The sequence below is a fragment of the Gorilla gorilla genome, chromosome 17, assembly GCF_029281585.2.
Source record: "Gorilla gorilla gorilla isolate KB3781 chromosome 17, NHGRI_mGorGor1-v2.1_pri, whole genome shotgun sequence".
NCBI classification, from domain to species: domain Eukaryota; kingdom Metazoa; phylum Chordata; class Mammalia; order Primates; family Hominidae; genus Gorilla; species Gorilla gorilla.
The window spans coordinates 44,173,657-44,201,609 of NC_073241.2; the positions used below are offsets into that span (position 1 = coordinate 44,173,657).

At 37.9% G+C, this 27,953-nt stretch overlaps 1 protein-coding gene across 27 annotated transcripts in view; it reads left to right on the top strand.

Annotated features, from left to right (window-relative positions):
- The window catches only part of L3MBTL4 (L3MBTL histone methyl-lysine binding protein 4), a 468,276-nt gene that overhangs the window by 328,902 nt on the left and 111,421 nt on the right, over window positions 1–27,953 (top strand). For 18 of the 27 annotated variants that reach the window (XM_063699409.1, XM_063699407.1, XM_063699408.1 and 15 more), the window contains one exon: window positions 10,905–10,975. The exons of 1 other annotated variant lie outside the window; for it this stretch is intronic. In XM_063699409.1, the coding sequence (XP_063555479.1) occupies window positions 10,905–10,975 (71 nt within the window). Of the gene's footprint in view, window positions 1–10,904; window positions 10,976–11,594; window positions 13,371–27,953 lie in introns of those variants that run through there. 8 more of the 27 variants (XM_063699421.1, XM_063699419.1, XM_063699423.1 and 5 more) reach the window with 6 other exon arrangements.

The window sequence follows — 27,953 nt, forward strand, 5'->3', positions numbered from 1 at the left end:
AATCTTTTTGCTATAATCTGTTGTATTTTTTTCAAATAAAAACCTAGTCAGTTTCACTTGTAAATATTTTAGACATTCATCCTCAATGTCAAAAATCACAGAAATGAAACAGATCTTTGAATTACCTTAAAAAAAATGATTGCTCTCAGAGGTTAGCTAAGCTTTTCTTTCTAGCAAACACAGATATGTTGCCTCCCTATCTTGAACTCCTCTTAGGAGTTTAGCCTTTTAAACTAATCGTTACATGCTTTATTATTTATGAAGGAGCTTTGCACTGAAATATACCAAATAGGAATAATTACTACAGATAGAAGGAGTCGAGAATGTTAGTTGATAATCAAGCAGACAAATCACAGGTTGCCCTGTTCTGCCAAATCCTATGTCACCTGTAATTAGCTGTGGGGACAGGAGGTGTATGTTACATATCATGAATCCTCAAGCCTACTTTTGCTTTTACATCTCAAGACCAAAGCCATCCTTGCATTCCAATATCTGTCCACTTTTTTTACTAACCAATCATCCTAATAATGTTTGGATAAATCGTATTAGCAGTCATTCCCTTTTCGAGTCTACCCTCATCTCCATGGCATCCTGTTCATAGTCTTAAATTCCAGGGCAAGGGAAAAAAAAGAGAACAAAGGAATCGACAAGGAATGATATGTAGGTTAATTATGTACAGATAAAACGTATTTTAACTCTTTCCACAGCTTACTTGTAGTACTGTCCCGAGGCTGCCTTTTCCCTAACCCAAACCTTTGCTCTTGAAATCACTAGCTATTAGATACAGGTGATGGAGAATATTTAAATTCTATCTTTCCTCTTCTGCATGTTGAGGAGAAATAACTTTTACTTGGCTCCTGTCCAAAAATAGTGATGGGGGTTAAATTGGTGAAAATCAGAGCTATAATTTCCACTGGGCTCCGGTCAAGCCATCCACCATTGAGCTCTGGACAGGCCTTCTGTAATTTTTTTATACAAGCAACATTTGTCACATTAGAATATCCAGAGTACCAGTCTGGGCAACATCATGAAACCCCATCTCTACAAAAACTACAAAAAAAAAAAATAGCTGGGTGTGGTGGCATGTGCCTGTAGTCCCAGCTACTCAGGAGGCTGAGGTGGGAGGATCACTTGAGCCTGGGAAGCAGAGGCTGCAGTGAGCTATCACACCATTGCATTCTAGCTTAGGTGACAGAGTGAGACCCTGTCTCAAAAAAAAAAAAAAAAAAAAGAAATATGTGTGTGTGTGTGTGTATATATATATAATATATATACACATATATTTATATATATCCAGACTTCTTGTAATTCAAGTGAAAAATATAAAATTAACTTTGATAAGCTTCCAAATTTGGTTAGATATTGCCCAACAATTTGGATAATTTTTTCTTTTCCGTAACTGCAACCCAATTTTTTGATTATTTTTAAAAAACATGTTTGCTCTTATATTAATCTTTGTATCAGGGTTATAATTAGTAAATGTATGACTCCACTGCATGATTTAGTGGTAGAAATAGTCTATTTATGTTCACATTTTTTAGTAGTCATGTTCTTATTTTGAGAGATTTATATATGTACTGCTAGATGTTTGCAAGAGTTATCTTTATAACAGTAAGATACAGATGTTATATTAACTGTAAAGAGTCATACTCACAATATCACAGTAAGTCACCATTTACTGAAAACCCGTATATATTTCCTTTTTTATTTGTGCTAATAGGGTGGGTAGTATTATATTCATGGTGCATTAAATGGAGGTGAATAGCTTACACTTGAGTTTCTTTCATTTGGGTGCATATAGTAGAGTAGAAAATACCTTAATCTATTTAACCATTTATAGTTTGCACATACATAACCTTTGGAGCTTCCCATAATTTTGTAATTTAGGCAAAGCGGACATTATTCTCATCATATTGCCATTTATAGATGAGGAAATAGTAAGCTGGTAAGCTTATCTGGGACTGAAACATAGGTCTTCTGATTAAATACAGCATATTTTCAGTACAGTAAATTAGCAATCATGTTGCCAGAAATATCAATGATAATAACTATCTACTATTAATAGCACATACTTACTTGGGGCTGCAAAGTGTTATCCTAAACAATTTATGTACATCATAGTATTAATTTTATTTTATCCTCCCAACAACCCTGTATGTGGTAAGTTTTCTTATTCAGATTTTATAACATAGGCATCTAAAAGTTCAGAGAGGTTAGGTAGTGTCTGAGGTCATGCAGATGATAAGTAGAAAAAAATCCCATGTGCAATTCAACTACATTAGACTAGTGAAAGAATGACAGCTTAAGGCTTTGAAAAAGCCCAGCTAGGTTCATATTTAGTCTTACTTTCTACTGATGTCTAGGATTCTCAGAGTCACCTTATGATGCATCTGTTTCTTATTTTGTGAAAACAGAACCTGCACGTTCTGCACATATACTCCAGAACTTAAAGTATAATAATAATAATAATAATAATAATAATAATAGAACTACTGAAGGGAAGAATCTTACCATGTTTTCCCCAAACTGATGTTTCTTATTTATACTATATATAATACAAAATGTCCCTCTTGAGCACGTTTCATTATAGTATACTAAAGGCTTCTACCTGCAACAAGAGAATAAAATGAGTCATTAAAACATTTTCATCATAAAGAAAATTACTCTGGAATGCAGCTCCCCTCTACTCCCCATATTGTCTATTAGCTGGTTTCCCCAGGCCTGAGGGGGACTTTTTTTTCAGGCATTTTTTTACCTGCCTAAGTGATCTTTAATAACTTCCTTTGCCTCCCAGAAGCATTGTTTAATATATTCTAATTCACACAATTGATAGCACCACCATTCGTTAAAATACCTGTCATATTCTATCATTGCTATTAAGAAAATCTAAGAAAATGCCTAATAAAGCTCACTTTGTTTTTCCTGATGCCTGTCATATTATAAATTTCATGCACTTTTTGAAAGCTAATATTGGTAATAAAAATGCCTGGGGAAAATTGTGGTAATCAGAAAGGATGGCATGTAGTGGAATAGTTCCTTAATGATCTTGGTGATAAACTGCACTGCCATGAGCCAACTAGTTTATTTTGGCTGCAACATAAGTACCTTCTATGATCTCCACCCTCAGAGTTATAACAATGTTTGTTGGTTGTCCCACACATTCACCTTCCAAGTGAGTAAATAGGTTCTTTAATCCACCAGCCTTTTTGTCACTTCTTACTTTCACTTTCTCACTCCTCAATTTCACTTTCTCTCAATTCTCTGCTTTGGGAGGTAGAGTCTACTTAGTGGCCCCACTCACTCCCCATCATCGCCTGCAGTGTTGTTTTCATTCCTGCACTGTGCCTTTGTTTCCTTTCTTGGTACCTCATTTACTCCTGCCTGCATCTCCTCCGTTTCCCACGGCTCACCTCTCTCTTGGAGTTCTGTGGCAGTTCCAATCTGTAAGGGCTTCTTGAAGTTGGAGATTGTGTTTTATGTGTCTCTCTATTTCTAACACTTAGTGCAATACCTGACACATACTAGACACTCAACAAGTTAAATAGATTTTGAGCAACCTACTAGGTGCCAAGGATGGTGGCCGGCCCTGAGAGGCCAGTCCTATCCTTGCTAAGTCCAGTCCAGTCCTATCCTTGCTAAGGCCAGTCCTATCCTTTCTAAGAACCAGTCCTATCCTTGCTCTCAGCATTCCTCTCTCCTTTTGGTCCACACCACATATCAGCAGCTTATTTGTGTGTCTGCATGTACCTTTTTAATACTTTGTTGTGCGTATGCCATGTCTTCTCAAAAAGACTATAGGCTGCTAAAGGCAAGAACCAATTTACGCTTTTGCTTTTTCTTCTTTGTGTTTCACATTATAGGTCTTTAGTGTACCTAAGTTGATTGATTTCATTATATACATTTGTTTTTCTCTTAGAGTCTCCATTCCTTCACCTGTAAAATGGTCATAAATGTGAGGCTTATATAAGATTTAGAGTATAGGAATATAGATGTAGGTAGATATAGACATTGATATTGCTATAGATATATGAATGGGCCTGGCACATAGAAGAGACTAGTGAAATAATAGTTCCATATCTTTTCTCCATTTTTATGAAAACCATTGATTCTAAAGTCTTGCAGTTGGACCAGTTCTAGCGGTGTGTATATCACACACCTCAACACCAACCACAGGAATTTAGACCTTTATTTATTTGGTCTAAGATAATACTCAGTGTCTATAACTAAATTAAGCCCCTTAATCAAGAAAGTAGTGATCAAAACACCATGACAAGCCAGAGTTCTTCTTGCCCTATAGGGGGTTTTGGCTGGACAGGAAATCCCAAGGCCTTTCAGAGCAGCCCCCCTCCAGCTCCCCACCTCCACTCAGACTCTGAGGAGCCACTAGCCAGGCATGACGACCTAGGAGCTCTACGAAGGGAAAGGACTCAAGAGATTAATTCAACTTCTGCAATGTGGAGACAAAGACACCAATGCCAAAGAATTTTGCTATTTCATCAGCACTGTTGATGGTGGCCCCTTTGAGCCCTCTGACTCCCAGCTCATTGCTCTCCTCACTGTTCCATACCACCACCTGCCCTAGAATTAAGGTGCAGTCAGAATGGAATTCGGTTTTGTTATGTAGTTAGCTGACTAACACTTATCTTGCTGAATTCAGCACCGTGACCATAGCCAGGTCCCGAAATTAGACATATTCCTTCATTCAACATTTGTCTGTTGAATAAATATTTAGAAAATACTGTTCCAAACTCTAGTGATAGAGCAGGCAACAAAACAGACAAAAATCCTTGTTCTTATCAAGCTTTTCCTTGGTGATAAGAAAGTCACCCAAACTAGTAAGTGGCAGGACAAGGATTTGAACTTAGGTGGGATGGCTCCTGTCTGTGCAGACTTGGCAGTAGGCATGCTGATTCGCTCACGACATAGATATTCATTCACTCCACAAATATGTGTGGAGCTGCTGCTGTTGCCAAGTGGTGGGTTAGGTGCTAGGGATGTGGAGGTGAGCAAACCAGTTCCATGTTTGTGTGGAGCTAATTTTCAGGTAGGGGAGATGGAAGAGGAAGAAAGAAAGCAAACCATAAATGAAGAGAAAATCACAGATGGTTGACAGGTGCCATAGGGAAGTAACGTGGAGTAGAAAGGGTGATGCTCAAAATGTTTTCAGTAATCACCTATCATAAAGGGCCCAGCCACTAAGGGAAAAAAAGGTTCTGTTGAATATTGTGCATATGGAAAATGAAATGAGTCGTGCCCGGATCAGCTCAGGGGCATGGAGAGGATCTGGGATGAGATGGAAGGGCCCAGCTCTTGCCAGGCTCCACCTGCCTCACTTCGTAGGCACCTCACTAGAGTCTCTAGAGTCTTGTATTTCCTAAATGAATGTACAGTTATGCTGAAACATTATGAAATAACCCTTGGATGCCATGCCATGTCTTCAAAATATTTTTCCGAGCTGATTCTCGTAAAGAATTTTAAAATTTATTCTTAATCTCTGGATTTCTGGAATCCTGCCTTGGCTCAGGCTTTCAGTGACTAAATGCCACAGAACAGTGTGTCCTACAATGTCCACAGCAACTTGCGTAGAGGAAATATTAGTGTTCCCGCACCCCAGAAAAATAAAACCTTGCTGCCTGAGCACCAGCAAGCATTTTATCATCTATATACTTAACCTGGTTTGAAAATAATTATTTCTTACTCATTGTAAAGAGTAAACTGGGACTTTAACATGATCTTTTTCTCATTATTACAGCAGTACTTGCTTATTATGGGAAAAGAAAAAATACAGTTGAGTAGAAAGAAAAAAATAAAAACTAAAAACATTAACAATATCCACACTTTTTTCTATCAAACAGCATAACATATAGATGTTTGGAAAAATATAAGAAAATGTCCACCTTAATAATTCCAGTAATGTAGAAGTTTTAAGAAATAAAGAATTTCTCATTCTCCACTCCTAACTCTGATGCTGCATGCTTAGGTCACTAGGGTTAACAGATTGCCACCTGTTCTCTGTACCTTTTTGATGTTCATGTATGCACATGTGTATGTAGATGTATGTATTAGTCCATTTTCATATTGTTATTAAAAACTGCCTGAGACTGGGTGCTTTATAAAGGAAAGAGGTTTAATTGACTTACAGTCCAGCATGGCTGGAGAGGCCTCAGGAAACTTACAATCATGGTGGAAGGCAAAGGGGAAGCAAGGCACCTTCTTCACAGGGTGGCAGGAAGGAGAATAAACACAGGAGGAACTACCAAACACTAATAAAACCACCAGATCTTATGAGTACTCACTATCATGAGAACAGCGTGGGGAAACTGCCCCCATGATTTAGTTACCTGCACCTCGTCTCTACCTTGACACATGGGGATTATAAGGATTACAATTCAAAATGAGATTTGGGTGGGAACAGAAAGCCTAACCATATCAATGTACATTCACTCTTTTAAAATAATTTATATTAACATTTTGTTAATCTGCAATGTGTTTTATTTCATTTAACAATATGTCATGGGTAAATTGTCATATCAACACAAACAGACCCAATGCATTATTTTTAACAACTGCATTGTATTCCGTGGTGTAGGCATACCGTAACTCATTCAACCATTCCCCTAATGACCATGGTTTCCAGTATTTCTCCTCTTGTAAATAATGCTGCAGTAAACATTTTCATATGAATATTATGGATCTTATTATTTGCTGATTCTTTTTACTGCTGTATTTTAAAAGGGTTCGTTACTTTTTATTTGCAAACTAAGCATACTGTATGAATCCTCAAATTGATAGAATCTCACAGGTCATTGGTCCATTTTGCTTGACTGAGAATAAATAAATTTGCATATCCAAACCTACACACATGCGTGGGAACATAGAAAGCTTGTGCAGGCCCCATAATTTGTCCTAGCTCCACGTCTTACCTCATTGCACACCACACCCCATTGCTAATTCTCCTCACCCACACTCGCCCTCCACCTGCAGTGGCCCTCTCTGTGCTTCCTGTGATAAAATTTGTATTGAGGCCAAGTTCAAACTCATCTCCTGAAGGCTTTTTCTACCATCTCCCACCTTGTATGCAGAAAATGTCCTCCTGTTGTATGATCCAATAGCACATCCTCTGTCTCTCTGATGTAGCCGTTTCTTGGTCTGCTTTGTGCAGAATCTGCCCTTGCACAAGTCTGCATCCCCTAATAGATCATGAGTCTTTTGGTGGCAAAAACCATCTCTGCAGAATGCAACAGCTGCAGGCAGGAAAATCTCAGAGAAATGTTGATTGAGTTTGGAGAATTTGCCTAAAAATAGAAGAGTCAGAGCCCAGTGTCTGCCTGTTAAGCCTTAAGTTATAACTAAACACAGTTATTGTGCCAGTTTGGGGAGCAGCTTCCCAGATAAGACAATCACATTCTGTGTGTTTTTTGAACTTATGAACCTTTTTTTTTTAACTTCTGGAACAGGGGTCAGCTAGCTTATTTTTTGTAAACAGCCAGATGGTAAATATTTTAGGTGTGGCCAGCTATAAAGGTCTCTGCTACAACTACTCAATTCAGCCATCGTAGTGAAAGCAGCCCTAGACAGTAAGTAGAGAAGTGACCGTGGCTGTGTTCTAATGAAACTTTGTTTACAAAAACAAGCAATGGGCAGGATTCGACTTACGGGGCATAGTTTGCTAACTCTTGTTCTAGAAGGTGTCTAGGTAGAGTTAGACTAACCTGAATTAAATTCAAATCCTAGTTCTTCTACTTATTATGTGACTTTTTAAGACTCCTTAACTTGCCTTTTGAACACATAAATAGAAGATTAATATTTCCTATTTCATGTTAAGCATCCAGTTCAGGGCCTAGCGCTTAACGAGCACAGAAATGACAGCCACTAGTATTCTCTTGTGAAGGGGAATGGAAGCCTAGAAAGAGGGTCAGAGGAGATGCAGGCCCTTTCTTCCAACTGGAAGTAGGAAATCCTAGGGAAAGAGCACAATGAAAAACAATGGATAGCAGAGACTCTTGGGTGACAGTGACAGCTTTTGCCTTTAGGTCATATGCACCTCTTTATGGAATAAATCAGGTATAAACCGATACACAGGTCTCTTGACACTTGCAACAGCAACAGCAGCGGTATTAATAAAATACACTGAAGATTGTTTAGGATGCCCGGAGCTATTATGACTATATAAAAGCTATGGGCCAGGCTTCAGGAGGAATAATTGGTGCAACAGTAGTACATCCCTGGAGATTTAGACAGAGATTGAGACTATTTTAGCTAAAACACAAATGAAATATTAATCTTTGGCTCATGACTGGCCTAGTCATTTCCAAACATGTCTACTGGCTGTATGCAGTGGATTCTTTTGAAATGCAAATTCCTCTGTGACTTTTCCCACTGCCCACAAGATGAAGTCCACATCCTCGAGAACCCATGCAAGGCCCTCCATGGCTAGCTTCAGTTTGTTCTGTCAAGCTGCCGTTCGTTGCATGGTGCTTCAGCCAAACAAGTCAATTAGCTTATTCAGGTCCTCAAAACACTTCCCTGTCCCACGTTACTTATGCTCGTTCTGTTCCACCCTAATTCTCGAGACTTTTGGAAACCCATCTCCATTCTCTGAAGACCCCACTGGCCCAGCAACAGTCAAGTCTCTGCCTGTGACTTCCCTTTATCCGTGCCTTCCATAAATAATCAGTAAACTGTACGCTATTGGAAGGTGATGTGTAAAGCAGAAAGAAACCTGGATTTGGAGTCCAAAGACTTGAGATTGGACTTCATTTTGGCTCCATTAAGACCTGATTTTGGCTCCATTATCTACCCACTTTGTGCCCAAGATGGGGCAGGTTGTTGAATGTCTCTGAGCCCAGTCTCTCAATGGGTAAAACAAGAGTACTATCCCAACTTTGTAGAGTTTTTGTGAGAATGAAATGGGAAATGAAAAGGCTAGGAGTCCTTAGTATGTACCTACCTCCTGGGAGTTCCCAGGAAATGCTACCTGAATCTGAACTACTCACAGGGTTTGGCTTGGCATATCTCTCTACTGAGGTAATCATTTGAAAGCAAGACTATACTGAAATATACCCATGATCAATTGAAGAACTCCGCATTATTTTTAAAAAGCACTCAACAAATTTATTTGATTTATTTTAAAATGTTTTTTAAAATACCCATAAAAGTTTTATATGTGGCAGACTGACTTCTATTTTTTAACTTTGTAAGATAGAAGCAAGATCTTGATTAGCATATATTGCAGAAGGGTGCTTTAAGGTGGCTTGAAAATCAACTTGAAGTTTCATAAAATTTGTAAAATTGAGGGGGAAATACCTAAAGATTTGCCAAAAATCATGTAAACACAGCTAAAATTGTTCTTTCCCCCGCCCCAAATTATTCTTTGGAAAATGGCTAGGCTGCACTACTTACCTTATGTGCTGTGTCCCAGCATCCTGTTTGACCCATGCTCTCTACCAGATACTCACTGCTTACATTTAAGCCACTTTTCTATAGTTTATATTTTCTCCTACAAGAATGTAAATATCAAAGCATGATATAAGCAAAAAAAAGAATGTAAACAAATCCTGATGATACATATGTTGAATATAATTAAAATTATATATATTGAATTGATGAGAATATTACACATATTTTTATGCATGTCCATGATGCATAAGCGTTTTTACACTGGTTTTTAACATACTATTTCACTAGTTGCTCTGAAGAACCCAGTGAGGCAGGTACTGTGTCCATTTAACAGATTGGAAGCTAAGATTGAGCATTTAAATATTCACTCTGGATCACAAACCTAGGGGCTGCATCCTAGGCGTGAACTCAAGTTTTCGCACACTGAATGTACTGTCTCTGCATTGCCCCCCAGGTGATTAAGTACATGTGGTTAGTATGCTCCACAGTAGCCTTGTAGGACCTATGGTAAAGTCCAAAGTTGGAGGTCAATAGAAATTTTCTCGGTTTCTTGCTTTTTTGATAAAAAGTCTTGATGATTAAGAGATATCTAACTGATAGAACATTTCTGCCATGATATACTTGTGTAAACATATAAATAAACATATAGATACAATTATCTCAAATTCTGTAAGTCATTTAGGTTTCTATGTAGGATTTTGGTAACTGAATCGGCTTCCTCATCTAGCACAGAAATTAAAACAGTACTTCCATGGCCAACTCAAAGGCTTGTTAGTGAAAATGAAATGAGAGACTTGCTGTTCAAATACAGTAAGAAAATACATGTGCAAAGCAAGATATAAATTTCATTAAAATATATACAAATAAATTACTTGATTATCTCACAGGCCTATCTACCTAAAATTAATTACTGACTAATTAGCAATCCTGGAGAAGTTTTATTGTAGAAACTTCCATATTCATTATAAAGTATGAGCGTCAAGTTTTAATGAAGTTCCATGATAAAAGAATAACAGAATTAGGCCGTACTACATACTGCAGCATTTTAAAAGTTAATTAATTCCCTGACATTCAGCAATGTAACTAAATTACTTTATACAGTTGTTTGAGCACAGTGTCTATAATCTTCTGATTAAAATAATGAGCCTAAAAATCATCAGTAGCAATTATTATTTACTTACCTACCATCCCATCACCCACCATCCTGCTAGCTCCTCCTTAGAATCTGAAGAGATTATTCTCCAGAGAATTTTGGAAACTTTTTGCTGTAATAGAATGAGGGGGAAAAAGCCTTTTAAATTTCAGGGTTCAAAGTCAGAGTTTCTGAACAGAAGTGTGTTTTTAAAATCTTAAACTTAAAATTCTAACAAGGCTCTGTGCAGCAAAATACCTGCCAGTTCACTATTGTTTACCCTGCAGTTTCTATTTAAATTTGTGCTGCTATCATGATTTCTTCCTACCTCACAGGATAATGAATCTAGATTTTATTTCTGTTCTTTGCCCAGACTTGTACAGCAGGCAAAGTGTTTGAAAATCAAAGGAAAAGAAGATATTGACTTGGATAATCTCTTCAGAGGTAAAAACAAAAACACTAGCAAAACACAGAATATACTTTTTGTTGTGCAGAATGTCTTATTTGTTTGACTGTTTGGTTTTATCATTCCAGCAGGGAATGGTAGAAAGAGCCTAACTAGAAGTCAAAAGAGACTTGTGTTCTAGTTCCCACCCTGTGAATGAGTCCCTTCACTTCACTACTCAAACCTTTATTTTCTCATTTTAAAAGTAAAAGGACTGGACTCTATGATCTCTATGGTCCCCACTTATGATAGGAAAAGTGTAAACCAACAGAAGTTAGAGGTTCAATGGTTGAATCCCACTCTGCCATCTGCAGAGGCCATGGAGGGAAACCAGGAGTGTCTCACTGCACTTGTGAAGGTGGGAGACTGTGAGATGCACCTTATCAGTAAGAAAGGCTAGAAGGGTATTAGGCAAAAAATTAAACCATCAGAGCTGAGGAATCTGTTGGAGTCTAGGAAGAAGAATTGCATGTGTTCTTTTAGTTACGTTTCTTTCCAGTGAAGGCTCCATATAGACAGAATTTTGAGGTTGGATTATATTGTACCAAGCTAAGGAATCAGTTTTCACCGGGTTCCGTTTTGATTTAGTCAGATGCAAACATTGATAATTTCTATTAGCCCACCTGCAGCCTTGGCAGCCCTGTACATTTGTGTCTCCCAGAAGATGTAGGAGATCTGTCTGCCTTCTAGAGGAAAGGAACATTGCTGAGCTTTCTACTGACCTGGTAGAAGTCCAGTGAATTAGCACACTGTGCTGGACTGTGCCATCTCCAGTTACCCATTGGACTTTTCTTAAGAGAAGGAGAGGGTGCCTGGCAGTCACTGAACAAAAGGGCCGGGAGGCCAGTAAGCAGTGCTGAACTGCTCACTTCAGGCAGAGATGGAGCTCTTGCTTGTGTTGGAAGAATTGTGGATTTCATCTCAGCCACACGAGGCCTTTTCCTCAGAAAAGAGAGGGCAGTTGAATTACTTTGGATTCATTGTGCAGCTACATGTTTCTCCCTCATAAGAAGAATTTCTATGTAATATAACCAGAGCTCAAGTCTGCTTTAAATAAAATAAATCACTGATATTTTAGAAACTGTTCCATACAAATGTTCTCATCCATCTTACCAAGCCTTCATTCTGTAAACGACATGTTTTGGAACCATGTAAGAAGCCTTAAAAAAAAGTGCCAGTGTTTTAATTCATAGTTTGACACTTTTGAAAATATCTCCACAGAGTAATTATGTATATGTTCTTGTTCAAACAGATACACAATTTTGTAGTTCATATCATAAATGTAGTAATGAAGATCATCCTTACAAAAATAGAAAATGTCATAGCAAAATGCATTTGCATACTGTGAAAGATGAAATCTCTTCCAAGATGCTCAGAATGCACTTGTTCTTTTCTGCATCATGTATAAGAAGTTTACACCCATATGCTTTTATTTATTCATGCATTTACTGTGCTCTTTAATTTAAACATATCTGTTTCCTCACAGCAGAGGTCTGTGCTATCAGATATGGCATTTACGTCAGAAGAGTGTGAGGTGGGAGGAGCAGTCGGCCTTAGGTGGAGCACACGGCTGCCTGTGGACCCAGACCACTGTGTGTTGGGGAAGTGCAGGTGGGGTTCATTCCATCCCATGAAAATTGGCAGGCTGTGGTTAGCGCCTGCTTTCTAGTCTAGCCTTTTGTCAATCAAAGTGGCTCTTCGTTGTATGTCCGGAGTCCCCAACACTTAGGCTACAGACCGGTCTGTAGCCTGTTAGGAACTGGGCTGCATAGCAGGAGGTGAGCAGAGGGCAGGCGAGGGAGCAAAGCTTTATCTGCATTCACAGCTGCTCTCCATTGCTCACATTACCACCTGAGCTTGGCCTCCTGTCAGATCAGCTGCAGCATTAGATCCTCATAGGAGCACGAACAGTATTGCGACCTGCACATGTGAGGGATCTAGATTGCGTGTTCCTTATGAGAATCTAATACCTGACGATCTGTCACTGTCTCCCATCACCCCCAGATGGGACTGTCTAGTTGCAGGAAAACAAGCTCAGGGCTCCCACTGATTCTACATTATGGTGAGTTTCATAATTATTTCATTATCTATTACAATGTAATAATAATAGAAATAAAGTGCACAATAAATGTAATGCACTTGAATCATCCTGAAACTATCCCCCCACCCCTGGTCTGTGGAAAAATTGTCTTCCATGAAACCAGTTCCTGGTGCCACTAAAGGTTGGGGACCGCTGTACTATGGGACTAATCCCCATTATTATAAAGCATATTTGCTTTCGTTCTAACGTGGCTGAGACAAAATAATGAAAATAAATATGTTCTTATGGTGATATTAAACGATTATTTAATATTTTATTTTATTTTTCTTAAGCCTGAAAATCTGATCATAATATCCAGTACCCATGTCCTTCCTTTTTTTTCCCTTTTTTTTTTTTTTTTTGAGGTGGACTCTCCCTCTGTTGCCCAGGCTGGAGTGCAGTGGCGCGATCTTGGCTCACTGCAACCTCCACCTCCTGGGTTCAAGTGATTCTCCTGTCTCAGCCTCTCAAGTAACTGGGATTACAGGCTCACACCGCCACACCCGGCTAACTTTTTGTAGTTTAGTAGAGATGGGGTTTCACCATGTTGCCCAGGCTGTTTTTGAACTCTTGAGCTCAGGTGATCCATCCTCCTCAGCGTCCAAAAGTGCTGGGATTACAGGTGTGAGCCACTGCACCCAGCCTTTTCCCCCGCCAGCTTTTTTTTTTTTTTTTTTTTTTTTGGTCTTGGCATAGATTTGAATGAGTGCCATCTTCATTCATCAGGAGTCTTTTATTTATTATTTATTTATTGTTCATTTATTTATTGAGACAAAGTCTTGCTCTGTCACACAAGCTGGAGTGCAGTGGCGTGATCTTGGCTCACTGTAACCTCTGCTTCAGAGTTCAAGCAATTCTTCTGCCTCAGCCTCCCGAGTAGCTGGAACTACAGGTGCATGCCACCATGCCTGGCTAATTTTTGTATTTTTAGTAGAGACGGGGTTTCACTATGTTGATGTTGGCCAGGCTGGTCTCGAACTCCTGACCTCGTGATCCACTCACCTCGGCCTCCCAAAATGCTGGGATTACAGGCATGAGCCACTGCGCCCAGCCAGGAGTCTTCTATTTTTTTTTTTTTTAAGGAAAATGGGCTAAAATTTATGCTCTATTTCTTGTATGAGGGGAGGTTATATACACTGGATTTTTGGAAATTGTATACACACATGTATAGATGCACACGCAGATTCTGTTTTTTATATCTTGGGCATGTTTTCCATTTTCACTGGAAAACTTCGTTTAAAAATCATTTTATTCACCATATATATGCTTGGCATATATAATAAAAATATTTTAAAGACTACCCATCATTTTCAAGTATAATTCTTAGCTACTGAACACACTTTTTTCAATATGTAAACATACATCGCAATAATATATAAACGTAAGATTGGATAAACATATATAACAACAACAGTATATAAACATAAGTTTGGATGATAAAAATTTTAATTACTTTATAATGATAAAAGTCTGTAGAGGAAACCATGATTATGTTAAAAGGATGTTGGTTGTGCATAACAGGGGCAAGTTGAAATTTGTCTTACTAATCCAAGGTTTACAGGTAAGCTTATTGAGTGTTACTCCTAAGACATGACAAGTGATAATTATTCTTTGTGCCTTTTGAGAAGTAAGATAATGCATGAACATAGAGTTTATGTGTTTGGCAACACCGCGAGCCCCTTCTCCAGGACGGAGCTGGGCCTCTGTGCCTTTTGGGTTGTTCCTTTGCTCAATGAGTGTTCCACAGAGAATGGGACAGAACCTGCTCCCTGAGCACAAGCTGAGGGAGGTGAATTAAAGTGCATTTGCATTCATGAGGAAGGATCTGCTCATCCAGGTGCTCTGTCCTGTCGCCGTTAGACGCTCCTTGGTCCCTCAAAGAGATGTCACTGTCACGGCCACTGCATTGAACCACCTGTGAGATACCTTTGGAGTTGTGGAAAGTTCAGCTAGAAAGTTGTTTCTTTTTAATATTTATTATTTTGGTCCCAAACCTTTAATTAATGCTCATTTTCTAAAAATCCCCAAATTTCATAAAATGAAAAATAAAAATTGAAAGAGATAAGCATTGTTGATAAATCCTTAATGGATTTATTTTGGATATAATAATTCACATTTTTTTTACCAGTGCAGAATCATATTATATTTGGTGATCTACAATCAGCTTTTCCTCTCTCACTTATTGATATATTGTGGTTACCTTTCTAAGTCAGTACATATACATCTTCCGGGTTCTTTCTGTTATAAGTAAAAATTTTAGCCAAGTGCACAGAGATCATACCCATTTAATCATCACTAAGATCAAGAAACTTATGACCAGAAGCTCGCCTCAAGCTTCTGACCCCTATCATTCCTCCTGCCAGGGTAACTATTCGGATTTTGCTCACTCTCAGTTACTTTTGCCCTGTTTGCAAAATTTTATAAATGGAATCAGATGTTATGTACACTTTTATGTCTGACTTCTTTTGCTAACATTGTTTATAAGATCCATTCAAATCATAGCTTGCTTATTCTCATTGCTACATATTATTCAATTTTGTGAAGATATCACAATTTATCCATTTTAAGGTTGATTGTTTTCAGTTTTGCACTGTTTCCACTAGGAACATTCTAGTATGTGATTTGGTAGATATGTGTATGCATTTTTGTAGGATAAATATCTATGAGTGGAATTTCTGGGCAATTGGGTTTGCAGAAATTCAATTTCAGCAGTTAGTGTCAAATATTTTTACAAAGTGGTTGTACCAGGATGTTCCTACCAGCACAGTATGGAAATTGCAGCTACTCTGCATCTTTCCCAGTAGTTACTATTTGTCAGTCTCTTTCATTGTAGCCATTCTTTTGGGCTTACAGTGGTATTTAATTTTGCTTTAATTTTGGTTTCCTTCTGAGGCCTAATGAGCTTGAACATATTTTCATGTTTATTGGCTATTTGAATATCCTCTTTTATGAAGTATCTTTCTCATTTGTCTTTTACATTGTCTTTTTTTATTGATATGTAGGAGTTCTTTGGATCAATATATGAGTTCATTGTTGTATAATTGTGTTACAGATATCTTCTCCAGTCTATCATTTGCCTTTTCACACTCTGAATGATGCCTTGTGATGAATGCAAATTCCAGATTTTAATATAGTCTATCAGTTCTATTTTGATTAATGCTTTTAGTGTGCTATTTATAGTTTTTGTCAACTACATGTTCATTTTGCTGATTTTTATTCTAGAATCTTTATTGTTTTTATCTTTCACATTTAGATATACAGTGTACCTGTAAGTGATTTTATGCATGGTGTAACATAGAGGCGAAGATTTACTTTTTCTTTGAATATTCAGTTGACCCAGAACCATTTATTAAAAAGTCATTTCCCTATTGCTCAGTAGTAACACAAGTAGTGCATACTTGTCATAAATCGAGTAACCATTTATGTGTGGGTCTGTTTCTGGACTCCGTTCTATTCCATTGGTTTACTTGGCTATTCTTGTGCCAATACTATGGTGTCTTGATTACCATAACTTTATATGATAAATTCTGATAGCTAAGAATGCGGCTCCTCCATTTTTGTTCTTTTTCTTTGAGATTGCCCTAACTATTCTTGTTCCTTTACATTTCTTATCAGCTTGTTCACTTACACACACACATCATACAAACTACTCTGATTTTAATTAGAATTGCATTGAATGTATAGTTTTATTTCAGGTGAATTGGCATCTTCCAATTCATGAACATGATCATCCTTCTGTTTGATTAGGTATTCTTTAATACCTAATTGATACTTGATGTAGTTTTTTATAATGCTGCATAGTGGATTGAGGAAATTGCCTCCATTTCTAGTTTTTCTTTTTATAAATGTTCCTGAATTTTATCAAATGCTTTTTCTGCTTGTATAGAGATGATCATGTGAATTTTCTCCTTTATTCTTTTAATGTGCTGAATTATATTAAAATAATTTCCAAGGAAATTTTTAGTTGGAATGTGTCATAAGTTGGGAAAATGTAAAAATGATACTGTATTGCTGAATGAATCTGAACAAAACAAACATCTGTGTACCAGCACCCAGATCAAGAAAGAACCAATGTCTTTACTTGTATAGGTAGACCTCACTTTGCATGCTTCTAATATGAATGAATTTCAGTTACCACCATTTAGTTAAATAACACCAGTCCCCCAACAACATAGTCAGGCTTCATTTACCAAGATATGTTAACTGCGAGTGATTGATCGCACAAGGCACTGGCTCTTTAGTTTACAAATCATTACATAAATAACAGCTCTCATCATCATCAGTGACCAATAACATTACCTCTTTCAAAGTCTGTTGGTGATTGGTCACAGCATTGACCAATCAGTGTTGTTCAGTTCACACACGGACAACATGACAGCCAAGTATATAGTTGTGTAGCCTGCTTGTCACCCAGTGATAAACCCACATAACATTTTACAAAACTGGGCACTCCAGAGAGGGCATTGGCCAACAAATATGAAAGTACAGTAAAGAAGAAAGGAAGGGATAACACTGGAAGTGAAATTCTAATCAAATGTAAACATATTCAAAGGAAAAATAGCCAACCATAGAAATGCTGACCCTACCTCCATTCAAGATTCTAGACGTGCAACCAGGGAACTTAGTGACGGTAAGCTCATTGACATAAATGAAGAAAGGGGTTATGACGAACAGCATGAAGATGTCCCACAGAAAGTGATGCTGGCAAAAAACAAACAAACAAAAAAACAAAACAAACAAACAAAAAACACTTCACATTAAAGGAACTCTCAGAGATATTTCACAACATTGTAAGTGCAAAGGATAAAATGTTAGAAGTGAATCTAACTTAAACTTAGGAATGTGACAGTTTACCAAGGAATGGAAAAGATGCTCTCTTCATTCACAGTTATAGGACAAAAAGAAAGCAAACACTCCTCAGAAAACTCTTGATAAGTTTTTTTTAAACAAAGAAACAAAACACCTTATCTCAATGTATTAAATGTTATAAACCACAGCATACTAATTAAATATTACTTTTACTCGTTAAAAGAGTTGTTAATATTTTGACCAAAATTTGTGAAGTTCGTGAAAAAAGAGTTAACAATTTTCCCCATTGATTATTAAGCTCAGTTTGCATGGCTTCAGCTTGCATCGTCAATTTTATAGCCCCTGACTACCATGCCAAGTGAGAACTCCCTATGTTTTATTAAGGACTGTTTCAAATATGTTCACAGGAGAAGCTGATCTGTAATTTTCCTTCTTGTAATGTCTTCTTCATCTCGTTTTGATATTCCCTCTTTCTCCATTATCACCAAGAGTTTATGTAAGATTCACAACATTTGTTTTTTAACTGTTTAGATGAATTCACAGACAGGAAAAAAACTGAACTTTTTTTATTGAAAGAATTTTAATTGTAGATTCAATTTCTTTAATCGATTGAGGACTTTATATTTTTAAAATTTCTTCTTGTATTAGTTTTTCTAGGAATTTGTGTATTTCATTTAAATTTTCAAGTCTGTTGCTATTGAGTTGTTTATAATACCCTCTGATTAGCTTTTCAGTGTCTGCAGATTCTATAGTTATGTTCCTTTTTCATTCCTGAAATTGATGTTTATGTGCTTGTGCGTTTTCTCTCCCCCCGTCTCTCTCACTCTCTCTCTCTCTGTTTTTGCCTCTGTCTGTTTCAATTAATCCTGCTAAAAGTTTACTTATCTTTACAATGGACCAATTTTTGGCTGTGTTGATTTTCTCTAGTGTGCATTTGTTTTCTCTGTTATTAATTTCTGCTATTATATTTCTGCTTTCCTGCCTTCCACTCTCTTTGGCTTTAATTTACCGTCATTTTTCTAACTTCTTTAAATTATTACTTACATATTTTGTTTTTAAATATATATGTGTGTGTATATATATATATATATATATTTTTTTTTTTTTTTTTTTTTTTGAGACGGAGTCTCTCTCTCTGTCACCCAGGCTAGAGTGCTGGAGTGCAGTGGCACGATCTGGGCTCATTGCAAGCTCCACCTCCCGGGTTCATGCCATACTCCTGCTTCAGCCTCCCGAGTAGCTGGGACTACAGGCACCCGCCACTACGCCCAGCTAATTTTTTTTTTTTTGTATTTTTTAGTAGAGACAGGGTTTCACTGTGTTAGCCAGGATGGTCTCGATCCCCTGACCTCATGATCCACCCGCCTCGGCCTCCGAGAGTGCTGGGATTACAAGCGTGAGCCACCGCTCCCGGCCTTTAAATATATTTTAATATATGCACCTAAAGCTATATTAGCATTAATTTAAGCATGGCTTTTCCTGCATTCCATGAGTTTTGATTTGTCAGATTTCATAATAATTTAATTCAAAATATTTTCTCATTTACATTGTTTTTCTTTTATATGTGGTATGAAGAAATATACTGATTCATTTCCAGATATTTGGGGATTTTATTAACTTTTTGTTATTGATTTTGAATTTTATTCCACTGTGGTCAGAGAGTATACTCTGAGCAATTGTTAATCATACCGTTAGATCTTTATTATCTTTACTGATACATTTCTTCCTGCTTATTCATTTGATTCCTGAAAAAATGTGTTAAAGTCCTCTACTATCGTTGTGATATTACCTGGTTTTCCTTTTATTATACACATTTTTAGGCTATATTACTAGGCTCATGAAAATTAGAACATTAGAATATTAGTAATCAATTGACCCTTCAACATTTTGAAATATGTATTTTATTTCTCCAAATGCTTCTTACCTTTGTTTCCTTTGTCTGATATTAGCAGTATTATTTTGATTAGTATTTGTATGTTATATTTATTTCCGTCCTTTTATATGCTCCATCATTGTCCTTATATTTAATATGACACTTCCAAGTGGCATGTGATTTTTATGTGTAAATCCAATCTAATAACAATCTTTCTTCCTTCCTTCCTCCCTCCCTTCCCTCCCTCCCTCCCTAGCTCTCTCTCTCTCTTTCTTCTTTCTTTCTTTCTTTCTTTCTTTCTTTCTTTCTTTCTTTCTTTCTTTCTTTTCTTTCTTTTCTTTCCTTCTTTCTTTCTTTCTCTTTCTTTCTTTCCTTCCTTCTTTCTTTCTTTCGTTCTTTCTTTCTTTCTTTCCTTCTTTCTTTCTTCTTTTTCTTTCTTTCTTTTTTATGAGGTCTATCTCTGTCACCCCAGACTGGAGAGCAGTGGCGTGGTTATGGCTTACTGCAACCTTGGCCTCCCAGACTCAAGCAATCCTCTTACCTCAGCCTCTCAAAGTGCTGGGATTACAGGTGTGAGTCACTGCACCCAGTCAACAGGAGTCTCTTAATTGAAGGATTTAATACATTTATATCTAATGTTATTAGTGTTAAGTTGGACTTAGGGCTACTATCTTTTTTTTTTTTTTAATTGAAAGAGTCTCACTCTGTCTCCCAGGCTGAAGTGCAGTGGTGCAATCCTGGCTTCCTGCAACCTCCACCTCCTGGGTTCAAGCGATTCTGATGCCTCAGCCTCACAAGTAGCTGGGATTACAGATGTGTACCACCATGCCCAGCTAATTTTTGTGTTTTTAGTAGAGACAAGGTTTCACCATGTTGGCCAGGCTGGTCTCAAACTCCTAGCCTCAAGTGATCTCCCCACCTTGGCCTCCCAAAGTGCTGGGATAACAGGTATAAGCCACTGTGTCCAGCCTATTGCTACCATCTCTATAATTGTTTTCTATTTTTCTCAGTACTTTGTATTCAATTTTATATTTTTGCTGTATCTTTTTAAACCAAAATTCATGTGAGTATACCATTCTCCCTCCATTGGCTTATTTATTTTTAATATTCTGTTAGTAGATATCCCAGCTACTACAAAATGCATCTTTATCTTTATATAGAATCATTTTTCCTCTATCTGAAAAATTATCTTTTGTACTTCATTTATAGTGTCTTCTAGTTATTATTATTTTTTTAGACAGGGTTTCACTCTGTCACCCAGGCTGGAGTGCAGTGGTGCGATCACAGCTCACTGCAGCCTCAACCTGCGGGGCTCAAGTGATCCTCCCACCTCAGCCTCTGGAGTAGCTGGGCCTACAGGTGTGTGCCACCATGCCCGGCTAATTTTTGTTTTGTTTTTTGTTTGTTTTTTTTTTTGTAAAGATGGGTTCTCACTATGTTGCTCAGGCTTTTCTCAAGCTCCTGGGTTCAAACAATCTGCCCACTTTGACCTCCCAATATGCTGGGATTACACACATGAGCCACTGCGCTTGGCCTAGCTGATTTTTTTTTTTTGAGTAAGTTTTTCTTTGTCCAGAAATATCCTTTTTTCACCCAAACTTTTGAAGAATATTTTTACAGGTTATAGAATTCTAGATTGGCAGTTAATTTTTTTTCAGGCTTTAAATATGGTAATCCATTGGCTTCTGACTTCTATTGTTTCTCTCAAGAAGTCAGCTGTAGCTTTATTGTGTCTGTTTGAAAGGAGTATGTCTTGGAGTGTGTCACATTTTATCTGATTACTTATAAGGTTTTTCTGTTGTCTTTCATTTTTAGCAGTTTTACTATGAAGTGCCTTATATTTGTCTCTTTGGGATTCACAGTGCTTAAATCTGTGGGTGTATGGCTTTTTACCACTTTGAAAAATTTGACCATTATCTCCTCAAATGTTGTTTATGCTCCATTCTCTCTCATTTCCCCTATTGAGACTCCATCTGCGAATATATTGGACTTTCTTAGTTATATGTCTTAAGAGCTCTTTTCATTATTTCCCCTCCGTTTTTAGTACATGCTTCAGCCTGGATATTTTTCTAGTGGCCTGTTTTCAAGATCAGTAATTCTCTCTTCAGCTGTCTCCAAACTGCTATTACACTCATGTAATTAATTTTTAATTAAATTATTGTTTATTTCTTAGTTTAGCAATTTACCTATGTATGATTTTAATATACCTTAGTTCTTGAGTATAATTCTCTATCTTGCCATCTAATTTTGTAAACACATTAGTCACCGTTATTTATCTGAGTCATCTTTTGCCTTTGTTATTGGAGCACTGAGTGAGTGAGATCAGCCTCGCCAACTGCATGGCAGCTGGGTGAGGCTTACTGCTGCCTGCTCCTCCCCACTACCTTTGTGAACTCTTCTGTGCAGAAGAGGCAGTTATACTCCCTTCTGGAACATTAGCCCAGTGGCCTGAGAACCACCTCCCAATCCTCACAGTGGCCGCAGCTAGCCCAGCTCAAGAAGAGTCAGAGCATAGACCCGCCTAACCCTGCCCTCACTTGGTTGTGCCCCTTCACCCACCCTGGTAGCTTAACACAAAGGACATAAACTTTGGGGAACTTTATAGCCCTGCCTGTCACCTGAGGAAAAAAAAAACAACACTTTCCTGCAGCAACTTATGGCAAGCTTAAATCCCACTGCTACTACTGCAGCTGGTTGCTCTTTTGCAAATGCCACCTCATGGCTGGAGGCCATCCAACACGGTCCATTAAGCACCTCTAGGTAGAATGCACCCAGGAAGGAGAAAATGACTATGTGACCTCAGCTATCACCACTGCATACAACACCCTGACTAACCAGAGGTCCTGAGCCTGTCCATGTGGCAAGTTCACTGCAATTGTAACTATCATTTGAGAAATCCAGCACACTAAGCCTTATCTCCAACCAAGAAATCTCACAGAGTGTATGTAACTCCCCTGCCATCTCCATCAAAGATGGTGCTGGTGTACACTGCTGGGAGACTTGAAATTAGTTCACATTTCTGGATCCCTTGCAGACATTCCCCAGCATCAGCTCAAAGTGTGGTAGTCCCACTGGGTATCTAGACCCAGAAGAGCACTAACAATCACTGTGGTCTGGGTCTCAGGAAGTCTCATTCCTAGGGGAAGGGGGAGAGCATCACATCAAGGGAACATCCCATGGGAAAAAGAATCTGAATGGCAGGCCTTGAGTCCCAGATCTTTCCACTAGTGGGACGTTTCTTATAGCAGAGACACAATTGGCAGTGCTGGGTGCAGTAAGGAAAGTCTACACCTCTACCCCAACAATCAGGCAGCATCTCTGATCATAAAGGGGCTTGGAAAGGGGGTCCTTTTCCCACTGGTACACCACTGCACACACAGCCGGGGCTTCTCCCACAGGAATGCAGTGTAGATGCACATATAGATGGCCTTCCAGGAACAATTTAGGGTGATTGCATCCCCACAGGAGGAGCACTTCTCAAATTCAGGCTTGCAGAGTCACAACTCCTCTCTACTTGGAACATCAACATTCCTACAGATGCAAAGAGGTACCTGTCTGATCTGAATAGCTGGAATACTGGGACAGGAAGGTGGATAGCTTTCCTGCTTGCCTGGCAGGGGAGCTGAGGTAGCTTCCACCGTTCACTCTGATAAAACCTCAGCACATTTAATTTAGAGCTCCCCCAGGCACCTTCATCAAGGCTGGGACCTCTGCCCACCATTAGATATATCTACCCATCTCTTTAGCTACCACCAATACCTACCCCAGGGATACCTCTCCTATTGGCCTGAAGCCTGAATCATCAGCTTAGTAAATAAAATACTGGGAAAAAATTAAATAAATAAAAAGGTGTACACCATGGGAGAATGAGATAAGCTTCAAGAGATCCTAGCCATTCCAACCCTACAGGAGACAGTGAACTTACCCACAGGACAAATGCATGGTTACTGCAACCAGCGTCTGGCAAAGCCAGCACACAAGAACTCTCTTTAAGGAACTCCTACAGAGTCTTCCCCACTAAAAGCATTAAGAATCAAATTAGGCTATAATAAACGATAAACATTTAAGTCAGATCCTTAAGAGGGAAAAGAAGAAATTAAAGAAAAAACACAGTCAAATCAAAAATAAACTTAAGAACAATTTGAAGAAATGGTCCACCCAAAATAAGAAGAAACCAGAAAAGTAATTCTGGTAATATGACAAAACGGGGTTCTACAACATCCCCAAGAAATCACACTAGCTTTCAGCAATGGATCCAAACCAAGATTAAATCTTTGAAATACCAGATAAAGAATTCAGAAGGTTGCTTATTAAATTACTCAAGGAGATACTAGAGAAAGGTGAAAAACAACATAAAGAAATTTTTTTTAAAAATTTAGGATATGAATGAAAATTTTCCAGAGAGATTGATGTCGTGAAGTAAAACCAGTCAGAACTTCTGGAAATGAAAGTCACACTTAGGGAAATGCAAAATACAGTTGAAAAGTTTCTTCAATAGACTAGAAAGAATCTTGGAGCTCAAAGATCAGGCTCTAGAATTAACCCAGTCAAAGATGAAGAAAAAAAAATCTCAAGAAATGAATAAAGTGTACAAGAAATATGGGATCATGTAAAATGGCCAAATCTAAGAATAATTGGTGCTCCTGAGGGAAAAGAGAAGTCTAAATGTTTAGACAACTTATTTGAGGGAATAATTGAGGAAAACTTCCTTGGCCTTGGTAGAGATCTATATATCCAAATACAGAAAACTCAAGGAACTCCTGGGAAATTCATTGCAAAAAGATCATCACCAAGGCACATAGTCATCAGGCTATCTAAAGTCTGCATGAAGGAATGAGTTTTAAGAGCTGTGAGACAAAAGCATAAGGTGACCTATAAAGGAAAACCTATCCAACTAACAGCAGATTTCTCAGCAGAAACCCTACAAGCCAGAAGGGACTGGGGTCCTATCTTTGGCTTCCTTAAGCAAAATAATTGTAAGCCAAGAATTTTGTATCCAGAAAAACTAAGCTTCGTAAATGAAGGAGAGATAAAGTCTTTCTCAGACAAACAAATGCTGACAAACAAATATGCACCAAAACAGAACTTCCTTAAAGCACAAATCTCACAAGTCCTATAAAACAATAACACAATGAAAAAAAAACACAAAGTATCTAGGCAACATCTAATATGATCACTAGAACAGTACCTCACATCTCAATAGTAATGCTGAACGTAAACGGCCTAAGTGTTCTACTTAAAAGATACAGAATGGCAGAATGCCTAAAAAAATCAACCAAATATCTGCTATGTTCAAGAGACCCACCTAACACATAAGGAGTCACATAAACTTAAGGTAAAGGGGTGGAAAAAAATATGCTATGCAACCAGAAACAAAAGTGAGCAGAAGTAGCTATTCTTATATCACACAAAACAGACTTTAAAGCAACAACAGTTAAAAAAAGACAAAGAATGACATTATGTAATGATAAGAGGATTAGTCCAACAAGAAGATATTACAATCCTAAATTTATATGCACCTAACCCTAGAGCTCCCAGATTTATAAAATAATTACTACTAGACCCAAGAAATAAGGTAGACAGCAACACACTAATAGTGGGGCACTTTAGTACTTCACCAACAGTACTAGAAGATCATCAGGACAGAAACTCAACAAAGAAACACCAGACTTAAACTATACCCTAGAACAAAGGGACTTAACAGGTGTTTACAGAACAGTCTTCCCAAATACAGAATATACATTCTTTTCATCAGCACATGGAGCATTCTCCAAGAGAGACCATATGGTAGACCATAAAACAAGTCTCAATAAATTTTAAAAAATCAAAATCATAACAAGGGTCTTCTGAAACCACTGTGGAATAAAACTGGAAATCAACTCCAAAAGGAATTCTCAAAACTATACAAATACATGGAAGTTAAATAATTTGCTCTTGAATAATTTTTGGTTTAACAATGAAATCAAGGTCCAAATTAGAAAATTCTTGAAAATGAATGATAATAATGACAGAACTTATCAAAGCCTCTGGGATACAGCAAAAGCAGCCCTAACAGGAAAGTTCATAGTATTAAATGTGTACATCAAAAAGTCTGAAAAATGTCTTCTTTTGAGAAGTGTCTGTTCATGTCCTTCACCCACTTTTTGATGGGGTTGTTTTTTTCTTGTAAATTTGTTTGAGTTCATTGTAGATTCTGGATATTAGCCCTTTGTCAGATGAGTAGGTTGTGAAAATTTTCTCCCATTTTGTAGGTTGCCTGTTCACTCTGATGGTAGTTTCTTTTGCTGTGCAGAAGCTCTTTAGTTTAATTAGATCCCAGTTGTCAATTTTGTCTTTTGTTGCCATTGCTTTTGGTGTTTTAGACATGAAGTCCTTGCCCATGCCTATGTCCTGAATGGTAATGCCTAGGTTTTCTTCTAGGGTTTTTATGGTTTTAGGTCTAATGTTTAAATCTTTAATCCATCTTGAATTGATTTTTGTATAAGGTGTAAGGAAGGGATCCAGTTTCAGCATTCTACATATGGCTAGCCAGTTTTCCCAGCACCATTTATTAAATAGGGAATCCTTTCCCCATTGCTTGTTTTTCTCAGGTTTGTCAAAGATCAGATAGTTGTGGGTATGTGGCGTTATTTCTGAGGGCTGTGTTCTGTTCCATTGATCTATATCTCTGTTTTGGTACCAGTACCATGCTGTTTTGGTGACTGTAGCCTTGTAGTATAGTTTGAAGTCAGGTAGTGTGATGCCTCCAGCTTTGTTCTTTTGGCTTAGGATTGACTTGGCGATGCGGGCTCTTTTTTGGTTCCATATGAACTTTAAAGTAGTTTTTTCCAATTCTGTGAAGAAAGTCATTGGTAGCTTGATGGGGATGGCATTGAATCTGTAAATTACCTTGGGCAGTATGGCCATTTTCACGATATTGATTCTTCCTACCCATGAGCATGGAATGTTCTTCCATTTGTTTGTATCCTCTTTTATTTCCTTGAACAGTGGTTTGTAGTTCTCCTTGAAGAGGTCCTTCACATCCCTTGTAAGTTGGATTCCTAGGTATTTTATTCTCTTTGAAGCAATTGTGAATGGGAGTTCACTCATGATTTGGCTCTCTGTTTGTCTGTTGTTGGTGTATAAGAATGCTTGTGATTTTTGTACATTGATTTTGTATCCTGAGACTTTGCTGAAGTTGCTTATCAGCTTAAGGAGATTTTGGGCTGAGACAGTGGGGTTTTCTAGATATACAATCATGTCATCTGCAAAGAGGGACAATTTGACTTCCTCTTTTCCTAATTGAATACCCTTTATTTCCTTCTCCTGCCTAATTGCCCTGGCCAGAACTTCCAACACTATGTTGAATAGGTGTGGTGAGAGAGGGCATCCCTGTCTTGTGCCAGTTTTCAAAGGGAATGCTTCCAGTTTTTGCCCATTCAGTATGATATTGGCTGTGGGTTTGTCATAGATAGCTCTTATTATTTTGAGATATGTCCCATCAATACCTAATTTATTGAGAGTTTTTAGCATGAAGGGTTGTTGAATTTTGTCAAAGGCTTTTTCTGCATCTATTGAGATAATCATGTGGTTTTTGTCTTTGGCTCTTTTTATATGCTGGACATTTATGCAGCCAAAAAACACATGAAAAAATGCTCATCATCACTAGCCATCAGAGAAATGCAAATCAAAACCACTATGAGATACCATCTCACACCAGTTAGAATGGCAATCATTAAAAAGTCAGGAAATAACAGGTGCTGGAGAGGATGTGGAGAAATAGGAACACTTTTACACTGTTGGTGGGACTGTAAACTAGTTCAACCCTTGTGGAAGTCAGTGTGGCGATTCCTCAGGGATCTAGAACTAAAAATACCATTTGACCCAGCCATCCCATTACTGGGTATATACCCAAAGGACTATAAATCATGCTGCTATAAAGACACATGCACACATATGTTTATTGCGGCACTATTCACAATAGCAAAGACTTGGAACCAACCCAAATGTCCAACAATGATAGACTGGATTAAGAAAATGTGGCACATATACACCATGGAATACTATGCAGCCATAAAAAATGATGAGTTCATGTCCTTTGTAGGGACATGGATGAAATTGGAAATCATCATTCTCAGTAAACTATCACAAGAACAAAAAACCAAACACCGCATATTCTCACTCATAGGGGGGAATTGAACAATGAGATCACATGGACATAGGAAGGGGAATATCA